The following is an 11,642-nucleotide window of genomic DNA, read 5'->3' on the forward strand; positions in this document are numbered from 1 at the left end:
TTCCCTTTCCCCTTGCGCTTCCCAGGTGAGGCGATGCCTCGCCCTGCTTCAGCTCTGGCTGGTCGGGCTGCAGCAGCTGACCAGCACCGATTGTCCGGCACTCCCTAGTGAGATGAACCCAGTACCTCAGTTGAAAATGCAGAAATCACTGGTCTTCTGTGTCGCTTGCACTGGGAGTTGGAGACTGGAGCAGTTCCTATTCGGCCATCTTGCTCCCCTGACCTGTATTAGTTTCTTAAGGCTGCTATAACAAATTACCACAAACTGGGTGCTTAGAACAGCAGAATAATTTTTTTTTAACAGTTCTGGACACTATAAGTCCTAAATGGTGTCAGCAAGGATATGCTCTTTCTGAAGTTCTAGGAGAGAATCATTTCTTACCTCTTTCTTAGTTCTGATGGCTGCTGACAATTCTTAAAATCCCTTGGCTTGAAAACATATCACTCTAATTTCTGCCTCTGACAACACATGGCATCGTCCCTGTGAGTCTATTCACATTACCCTCCCTTTGTGCCTGTCTGTGTCCAAATTTCACCCTTCTTATAATGACACCAGTCATTAGATTAGGTTACACCCTGATCCAGTAAAATCTCATTTTAGCTTGATTTACTCTGTAAAGACACTAGTTCCTAATTAAGGTCACATTCTGAAGTTCTGGGTAGACATAAATTTGGGGGAGGGGTCACTATTCAATAACAATACAACATGTATCTGTTCATAAATATTCCTTATGTAAACAAAAATCTACAAGTATTGTCACTATAAAATGGAATTGTGTTTACACGTGGTATTTTGATATTTATTGTTTAACCTAACATTGTTTGATATTAACCCATGATGGTATATATAAATTTTCAGCACTTAAAAAATTGTCTCATAGTATTTTTTAACCAATCCTGTATTAGTAGACATGTGCATTGATTCCATTTATTCACTTTTATAAACAATACCATTTCTATAGACAGGGATTAAAAAACTGTGGTCTGTGATTTAAGTTTTGTCTGCTGCTTATTTTTATAAATAAAATTTTATTGGAATACATCCAGGCTCATTTACTTACATAATAATTTATAGCTGCTTTTGCACTAGAGTGGAAATGCCAATTAGTTGTGACAGAAACCATATCACCTGCAAAGCAAAAAATGTTTGCTCTCTGAAATTTTACATAAAAATATTTGCTGACACCTGGCTTAAAGGAATAAAGGAGTCAGAGACAAAGAGAGTGTGGGGAATAATGATTCATAGTTCCCTCTTCTCTTACCCTCAGAATTCTTTTCAGTGTCCTATCATGGCCATATGAATGTGCTGCAGAGGCCTCTTACTACAGGGACCGTAATTGACTGAAGTGCCTAACTCCTGCAATTTGAAATCTATCATTGAATTTGCACCAAAGTGATGCCTCCCATTGGCTACTCTTCACTATGACTGAATGTGGCAAGGATGCTGAAGGAAACCCATTACTGTGGAATGTGGGACATGTTGGTAGGCTCCTTGGTCCTCTGAATTTGGCTTTGCATCACAATCTAAGATACTTTGGCCAAAAGTTCTCTTTCTTTCTTCTTAACTTGGGATTGAATTTATGTTGTGATGTGACTGCTCTCCAAACTATGATGGTTTGCTTCCTTACTTTCTTTCATACAATGTTTCTTTGACTAAAATTCTTATATGGTAAATCCCATCTTGGCATCTGCTTTGCTGAAGAGTCATACTAATATTAGTAATACTGACAGTGATACAAGTAGTCAGATAAAGAACCGGGACTTTCTGTCTGGCAGGCAGAGGACGCTCTCTTGATTGAGGTGGGGCAGGATAGTACCTGATAAGAGGTAGTGGTTCAGTTGCTATTTCACCAGTGGAAGTAAATGTGGTAAGTGCAACGATAAAGCCATTTGAAATACATGGAGGAAGAATTGCGTACAAAAACAATAGGGTTTACTGATTATTGGAGACTTATTTTGGTGTTGTTTTGAAAGATGAGAGACAAACCACTAACATTTAATAGCTAATTGTATGAACCAGAGAGTCTCAGTGGTGGTAGTATATGAAGAGGCTTTTATCACCCGTAGTGGAAGGGCAGACACAGTCAATGGCAGGCTGAAGGCTTACTTGGAAGACTCACAGGGATCCAGTGAAGCCTAAACGTTCAACTAAAGTGGTTCTATAATGTGTAGGTCAAGATGCTGGTAAAGAAAAACTAGAATTTTGAAAACTGAGACAGAGTCACTATTATCTAGATAGGTGCTTCTGAAGATGTTTACTCAATAATGTTTTTTTTGGACCTTCTAGACATGCAGAAATCTCTGCAGAGGTCTAGTATTATTTCTGTGCTAGATGATGCTGCAGAAGCTAATGCCCCAAAAGACAACAGGCACTTCCTCATGACATGTTTCTTCCCCTTCTCCTGGCTGCCAGGCTTGTAACTAAGGCTACATTACTGCGTAACACAGGTAGGTACATTCTAGATCTCATCAGAGATGCCAGGCTTATAACTAAGGCTACATTACTGCATAACACAGGTAGGTACACTCTCAACAGAGAATAAAAGAGATATGCATCTAAATAATTACAAGAACTAGCTGGCATGTATTGGCAGGAGGCAAAGGCAACCCATGGGTTTGGATTTTGAGGATGCTTGATTGAAAGTGCTACAACATAAAGGCTAGATGAGCAAGAATTAACTTGAATGTTAAAACTTAGTATCATTATTAAAGGCTTAAAAGGTATCAGGGTTGTGGTGCCTATGACATATCTGTTTAATCTGTTTAATTCTGGTCCACGCAGAATGTAGATGAATCCTGAAGAATAACTGTGGACTATTTTACACTTAACATAGAAACTGATTGCAACTATTGTGCCAGATGTGGTATCACAGATAGAACAGTATACTTAAGCCCTGATGTACATAGAATGTAGTCATTTTTCCTATTCCAATTAGAAAAGTGAATCACAAACAGCATTCACATGGGACAAACAATTTTCATTTACAGTTTTGTTTGAAGACCATGTTAATTCTACTGCCCTATAACATGACAGAGTCCACAGAGATCTAGATTGCTTGACATCCCACAAAATATCACGTGGATCTATAACATTGACAATATCATGTTGAATGGTTGGACAAGATGAGCGAGATTGCCTAAATAATATAGGACTTTCTCAGATACATGCATTCCAGAGGTAGGAGACAAATCCTATTAAGATGCAAGAACTAGCCACTTTAGTAAAGTTTTTAAGGGTGCAGGGATCAGGGAAATACCAAGATATCCCCCAAAACCAAAAGTCAAATTGATGTATTTTGCATACTCTTCTGCACCTCCCTGAAGAAAGAAGCACAGAGCTTTACAATACCCTTTAGAGTATGGGTGACACATCCCACACATAGGAAAATTGCTTGAGTTCAAATAGTGGGTGACATAGGAAGCTGTAACTTTAACTGGAGGCCAGGAGCAGCAGGTCCAGGCCATTGTGCAATTATCTCTGCTGCTTGGGCCACATGATCTGGCAAACCTGTTACTGGGTATCAGTTGTGGGACAAGATGCAGGATGGAACTAATGGCAAATTCCAGTAGCAGTATCACAAGGAAGAATCCTGGGATTTGGGAGTAAGACCATATTAACTGCAGCAGAGGCTTGCTTGTCTTTTGATAAACAGCTCTTCGTGTATTACCGAGACTTGGAAGAGAAAAATTACTTGAACATAGACACTTTGGTAACCAGATTCCATGATGTCACCCAGTGATTCATGCTTCCTGGTACACAAGCCCTTTTTTAGTCCGGTTACACATCGTATCAGGGTTATTCTGCATGGCCAGTAGAAAATGGCAGACATGACACTAGATTGTATCTGAGAATAGGTCATAAAAGGTTTTGTAGCTTTTTTCTCTCTTCTTGGATTAATAACTCTTGGGGAAACCAGCTTCCACGGGCATACTGCAGTAGCCTCATGGAGAGATTTATGTGGTAAGAAACTAAGGCCTCCAGTCAACAGTCATGTGGGTATAAATTCTTAGAAGTGGATCCTTTCGTCTCATTCAAGCCTTAAGATGACTTTAGCCTCCTGGTATATTTATATCATTATACCACATATTTATATCATACCTCATGAAAGAACCTGAACTAGAACCACCTGTCAAACTGCTCCCACACTTCTTATTTTCAACAACTCTATGTGATAATAAGTATCGTTTGTTCTAAGTTGCTTTGTTTAGGGATAATTCATTTTACAGCAATGTATCAGGCAGTGACTATCTGTCTAGAACTTCCTCTAGTGACCAAGATACTGTCGGACCTGCCAAGTTATAAAGTCAGGCGCACCAAGTTATGAAGACAGCAGATCATCATTAGATGTAAAGAATGCATCAGAATTGATCCTGAGTGGGACCACAGGGCACAAATAGACTACAGGAGGAAGAAGTCCAGACACCCATATTACTCAACAGAGTTGCACTAGTGCTTCTCCAGGGTTTGCACTTATACCTGGGGAGGGAGAAAGGGTGTCTAGAATGACCAACCAAGGAAGAGAAAAAAGCCTGAATAAGGTTATAAGGTTTAAATATTGGCCATCTTGGAAAGTAGGTGCAAGAAGAAAATGGATGGAGTTTGCTTTGCAGCTGCATTCAGGCATGGCTGGCCCCAAATAACAGTGGAGAAAAAAATCTTTCCCATGGGTGGAGCAGTGCAATAACCATGGGTTTTGAGTGAAAGAAGTGGCCCTATGGTGGCCCTATGGTGAGAATAAAATTGCCTGGACAGTGCCCAATAGCCTGGACGCCTGGTTGGGGTTATAAAAATTAATGGAGTAAAGATTGAAGGCAAGAAGGTTTGGGTCAAAGGCATGTGGTGAATATATGAGAATGGGTATAAAATTTGAAGACTTTTGTGTTACATGTTAATAACTATCAAAATACCAAAGCACATCCACATCAGAAGACAACTAAGTACATAAAATGACTTAGCCAATTGACATTAGCCAGTCTTCATCATCAGCCGCTGTAGAAGTGGCACATAGTCACCATGGTGGCAGAGATGAAAGCTGCATGTGAACTCAACAGCATGGACTCCCACTGAATACCCAACTCATCAGCAGCAGAGACCAATGATAATTTTCTAATATGTCTTTCCCAGCCTACCCGGTTTCCTTTTTTCTTCCACACAGGTATTTCACTTTCACTTCTTTATTTGGTTTCAAAATTCTTGTATTTGTAATCTGTCTCTTTTTCCGAGGACTGAGACTCACACAGCTTTCTTTGACAAATCTTATCATAAATCAGATGGCAATGGATATTGGGTGACACACTCCATCAAAGCCAACTCCTAGTGATACAACAAGCATCTCAGAAGAGTAGAAATTTAATGAAGTTCAGGTGGAACATTAAAAAATTAATAACTAGACAAGGAAGATATTTTCACTTCTCCAAATAGATTGCAACTGTCTGTACACCAAACTTGAATTAGTTTTTGGTATTAGGAATGAGGTAGGCACACAATAGTTGCCTTGTTTTTATGACTGAAGCCGTTCTTTTGCATTATTCCACTTAAGTCTTGCTCCACAACTTCTTCATTCTATATTCTTGGTTGTCTTTAAAAAGACAATATAGGCATAATAGAATGGGAAGACATCTTATGATTAGATATATTAGGATTAGAATCCAGGCTAACTACTCGCTACCAGTAAGTGTAACTTGCATAAGGAAATTGAGCCTTTGTAACTTAATCTGCAAAATGGATATTATTACATAACTTGAGTTAAATTTGAAATAATTCAATGAGCTATTTTATGTAAAAATACCTAGAATAGCTAGCATGGAGCCACCTAAAGAGTTGGTATTTTTGCTGGAATTAATAGAATGTGAGGAAGATAATGTGGAACCCTTTATTCGCTCCTTTTCTAAGACAGAAATGCCCCAACCTGAGCGGTACTCCTGAATTTTTCTTAGGGTTTCTTATCACCCAGTATCTTCACCTGCTTTCCAAGATTTGAATGCTATAATTCTTCTCCATCAATGGGATTATATTTTAATGACAGTAGAATATTCAGTGGTTTATTTTTTTTAGTTTTCTCTGAACTCTGCCATGCTAATCATGATGGTGACAAAAGATGTTAGACATAAATCCTCTCTTCATGCTCTAATCTTCAGTGAGAGATCTGGCTTATGAAGAACAAAAAGGCACAAAAAGTCTAACATAAAATAATGATCTACTATATTATTACATTCCTACGCTGCTATAAATAACTATCTGAGACTGGGTAATTTATGAAGAAAAGAGGTTTAATTGGCTCATGGTTCTGCAGGCTGTACAGAAAGAATGGCTAGGAGGCCTCACAAAACTTGCAATCATGGCAGAAGGCGAAAGGAAAGCAAGTGCGTCTTACCATGGCAGAGCAGGAGTGAGAGACAGAGTGAAGTGGGAAGTGCTACACACTCTCAAACAATCAGATCTTGTGAGAACTCCATCACAAGAACAGTAAAGAGGAAATCTGCTGAAATGATCCAGTCACCTCCCACTAGGTCTCTTCCCCAATATTGGGAATTACAATTAGACATGAGATTTGGGTGGGGACACAACCCAACCATATCACTGACTTTACCTCTTTTCCTCCTTCTATGCCAACTTTTCCCAACACAGTCTCCATAAAAACACTTTCATAGTTAAGAGTAAATTGGACCATTTCTTATCTAAGAGAATTAACAACAGGACTGGCTGGATAGAATTTTGTTACTCTCTTATACAGATAAAATGATGTTTTTCCTGCTTGGAGTCATCTTCCTACCTAAAGACTAGGCAAGACTAGGTGAAACTAGTTTCCTAGACTAGGAATTCCTGTTCTAGATCACAGGAATTAAAGATGTTCTTAGAATTTATAGACTGTTTAGCTCACCAGTGTAGAGAGGAGATAAGAATTTGTTAGAAGTCATGGCTAGGGATAAAGAGTACATACATTACACTTATTCTCTATGTCATTGTTTTTTAAGGTTCTCAAACACAGTGATTTAGATTTGAAAGGAGTTTAGAGATACTGGATTATTTCTCCTGATTCTAAACTCAATAATCACATATGTTTAAATTGTGCTAAAGCTGTGATTATACTAATTTTCAGTAGTTTCTATATTCTGCAGTTTCAATTTAACATTTGTTAATTTTAACTTTTATCTGCTTAAATACCCAATCTTGTATTTGCCTTATTATGTTGTACAATTGATCCAATGATAACTGTATATTTAAATGATTAGATAGAAATTTCACTCATTACAATGATTCAAAACATGTCAACAAAGCAATGCTTCACCAAAACAATATAAGTTAGTCTTTGTACATGATCTGAGTCACTGTGGAATATCACTTCAAGAACAGGTGGCTTCATGTTCACATGTGTTTTTTAAAGATGAAGTTCCTGGTCATGGCAATCTTTTGATTTAGATATATAAATACATGTTTTCCTTTGCAATAAAACTTTTTGAAATATGTATCTCCGCAGTCCCTGAATTCACTCTATGTATGTCATCCTCAAATCCCTTCATTTTTGTCATCGCATACATATCATCACAATCATCCTGTCAGTACTGTGAACATACCACATTACTATTTCATTTAAAGTATTCTTGATGAAAAGGTCAATTGCCTGAAGAGTTATCACATGTCAAGGTGTTGTACTAAGATAGTAAGTACTGCATTCCTTTCAGCAAAAAGATACTAGTTAGAAATAGACACAGATAATTTGAGAAATAGAAAATATAAAGAAGACTGAAGCAAATATAAAGTCTCCACCAAGAAAAGGAAACATGACCTTGGATCATTGCAGAGCAATATTGTATGTAATTGATGAACATGAACAAAACACAGATGTGAATGTCATCAGGAGACCCATGCCATCAGAGTGTCCCTGGTAAATAGGCATAGAAAGAGATAGATTAGGCACTCCCTTTTGTAGTCCATAACTCAATGAAAGTACAAACATATTGGTCCTTCTTGTAAACTCCACCAACCACCCCCCACAAAAAAGAAAAAGAAAATCACTTATCCATGGTTTATTTTTCCCACAGCTCATGTGGAGATACAACTGGGTACTGAATGGTTGGGCAAAAGCATTATCAGTTGTCCTTATTGTTCACTTACTCACAGGTTTATTGCTGGGACCCATAGTCTAGGCAATTCCTCTGCACAGGCATTTGACTCGTATTTCCTTCATCTTTATACCATAGATGATGGGGTTGAGCATTGAGGGCAGGAGAAGGTAGAGATTGGCAAGGAGAATATGGGTATGAGGTGAGATATCATGACCAATGGGGTGGGTAATAGAAGAAAAGAGTGCAGGCACATAAGTGACAAGGATGAAAAAGAGGTGTGCTGAGCAGGTGTTGAGGGCTTTGCAGGTAGCATCTCAAGAGCTGAGGTGTACCACAGCCTGGAGGATGAGGGCATAAGAGAAGCCAATGAGCAGCAGATCAAGTCCCACCACAAGCAGGATCACGAAGAACCCATAGATAAGATGGGGCCTGTTGTGGTTACAGGCCATCTTCACCATAGCCATGTGATCACAGTAGGTATGAGGAATGGCCGCGTGGCAGAAGGTTAATCTTTGAAGTAGAAGAGGCATGGGTAGGATAAGGATCACCTCCTTGGCAAGAGCCAGCAGTCCCAGGCGTCCAACTAAAGAATGGCTCAGAATTATGTTGTAGCGTAAGGGCTCACATATGGCCACAAAGTAGTCAAAAACCATGAAAACAAGGAGGGCTGATCGTACCACGGATGATCCATGGATGAAAAACATCTGAGTGAAACAAGCATTGGCAGCTATGTCTTGATTATTGAACCAGAAGAGGCAGAGGAGTTTAGGCACCACAGCCAGAGTGGATATGAGGTCAGCCACCATCAGTAGGGCCAGAAGCAGGTACATTTGTGAATGAAGTGTGGGCTCTGTGGCCAAGAGAAAAAGGATAGAACCATTGCCAATGAGGATAGCCAAAAACATGGAGCAGAAAGGAACAGATAGCCACAAGTGCTGTGACTCTAAGCCAGGTGTGCCCATCAGCGTGAATGTCATGAAGCTGGAATGGTTGAGGATTAGCATGGTTGAAATAGTCGACAGTTGTTAAAGTTTTACACCTGTCAATGAGACATGGTTGGTGCATAGTTTTTACTGGGTTTGGGTTCTAAAGACTTGCTGAGACAGGGCCTAGAGAGAGATGGCAGAATAGACCTTTGAGATCATTAAATCCACAATCTGGTTTCAAGTCTATTTCTAAGCACCTACATTGCTTTCACAATAATTTATTTATGGGACTTTGGCTTCTTATCTGTATAAAGGATATTCAGTTTGAACATTTATTCTCACCTTTTCCGGTTCAGCAATTCCATATTTTAAGAAGTCTGACTAAATAGGATAAAATTTTATCTTTGATAAAAAGATGGAAAAACTTGATAGAAAAGCCATAACCGTCTCCTTGGGAAGCCTCAAAAATATATAAAAAGAGAGGAAACATATTTTCCCCCACCTTGTTCCAGGGGCTCTGAACTATTGGAAGAACTGAGTTCCTTTGCTTTTATGTTTTGTCCCTCTTTTAGAGATCCACTTTTAAGTGGTTATTGCTTCACTCCCCTTGGGGCCTTCTGGGTTTTGGCCGACAAAATATGAAAGATACAATGTCCAAATAAAAACACTATCAAGTGGCTATTTCCCATCATCTCCGGAGTTATGCATATTTGTAACTTGCTGGACAATCCATTGAGGTTTTGGATCTGACTCGTGCATCTCTCTGTCTCTCTTTATTATAACTGACCTTCAAGTGTAAATTGTATTACCTTTAATCATGAGGTAGGTATTTGCTTTAAATTTGTACACTGGGCTACCTAAGAGTACTCATTCTTTGGTTTTTATCATAAATTCAGCAGAATTTCTCTCTCCTTCCAGGGATCCATGGACACTTTAAGTACTAATTAAATCAAGAACTCTTTCCACTAATTCCTACCTCTGTGGTACCAACTGTCTTTCATTTCCTATGCATTGTCCAAACTATCTGTTTTTTGGTTGTAGACATTCAATTTAAGCTTATGACCTCTGGTCATAGTTCCATATGTTGGGTAATTATATTTAGAAATCCTCTGAGCTGTGCAGTTGTGAAGCTGGTTAATAGTTCTTAGAGGAAGCAGGTGTTCACACATCTGCATAATGAGGGAAATCTGTATTAAATCTGGATTTCTAATAGGAAGCTAATCTTTATAATTGAGTGTATGGTATGGGGAGAAAGAACCAATAACACAGAAAAAAAATCTTCAACTGAATAAAATTAGCATTTTGAAAACAATATTAACATGAAATATGGAAAATAGAAATGTAGAATGTACTTAGATAGAACTTTGCACTCATGCTTGAGAAAACACTAAGAACAATTAGTTCTGATACAAACAAGTAATATCCAGATGAAGTTTGTGGAACAGAATCTGTAGATTGTGCATAATACAGGAAGAAAAGCTTAAGATGAAACAGAGACATTTTGTCTAGTGATATAGCTAGGAGTTCTATAGTTATATTAGAAGTTCAGTGTAGATAACATGCATGACATTTTCATTACTTTGTGAATCACTAGACTCATTAACATTATTACAAGATATAATTTCCCCCCTCAAAAAACAGAGACAATACTTGAATATTTGAGTTACACCTCTGGAGCTTAATGATTTCACAAATAATTGTTTCAGATTATTAATAATGCTATTAAAATAAATTTTTCAATTAAGCTCCACCCAATAGCAAGATTCTTGGAACTTGCCTGCATGTAGCAAAATGTAAATATTAAATTTGCTTATACTAAGTAGTTTCTGCATATTCTTTGACTTTTAGAAAACATAGTCGTAGCTCATTTCAGTACTCATGCTAGCATCTGAGTACACCTGTCATTAATTATAATGCTTTTTTCCTGCTTTTATAAAGCCCCCAGCTAAAGACCTCTGTTTTTTCACAGATATCCAATCCTAACTGATGATTATAACTAAAATTCTGGAAGAGCAGCACTTCTTATGGATTACTCTCTTAACCATGCTTATATCAGTTAAAATTCAATACTCCTAGAACACCAAGAAGATTTAACCTAAAGAACATTACCTCAAGGCATTTAGTAATCAAACTCCCAAAGGTTAAAGATAAAGAAAGGATCCTAAAGCAGCTAGAGAAAAGAAACAACATATAAGGAGCTCCATCCAATATGTCTGGCAGCAGACTTTTCAGTGAAAACCTTATAGGCCAGGAGTGAGTGGCATGGCATAAGGTATTGCAGATGCTGAAGGAAAAAAATATTTTATCCTAGAAGAGTATATCCAGTGAAAATATCCTGCAAATATGATAGAGGAATCAGGTCTGTCTTAAAAGAAATGCTAAAGGGAGAACTTCAATCAGAAAGAAAAGGATGTTATTGAGAAATAAGAAATCACCTGAAGGTACAACAATCCCTGGTAATAGTAAGTACACAGAAAAACACAGAGTATTATAACACTGTAACTGTAGTGCATAAAAAACTCTTTTTTTATTTTTATTTTTATTTTTATTTATTTATTTATTTTTAATTATACTTTAAGTTCTAGGGTACATGTGCATAATGTGAAGGTTTGCTACATATGTATACTTGTGCCATGTTGGTGTGCTGCAC

General features: G+C 38.0%; 1 protein-coding gene across 1 annotated transcript; it reads right to left on the reverse strand.

The window, feature by feature from the left end:
* Positions 1-8,143: 8,143 nt before the first annotated feature.
* On the reverse strand, positions 8,144-9,070 carry LOC105533515 (putative olfactory receptor 52P1). Its single transcript, XM_011971988.1, is given in 1 exon segment — positions 8,144-9,070. A coding segment is annotated over 1 exon segment (927 nt).
* Between the last annotated feature and the right edge of the window lie 2,572 nt (positions 9,071-11,642).

The sequence above is a fragment of the Mandrillus leucophaeus genome, unplaced genomic scaffold (assembly GCF_000951045.1).
Source record: "Mandrillus leucophaeus isolate KB7577 unplaced genomic scaffold, Mleu.le_1.0 Scaffold1254, whole genome shotgun sequence".
In the NCBI taxonomy this organism is placed as follows: domain Eukaryota; kingdom Metazoa; phylum Chordata; class Mammalia; order Primates; family Cercopithecidae; genus Mandrillus; species Mandrillus leucophaeus.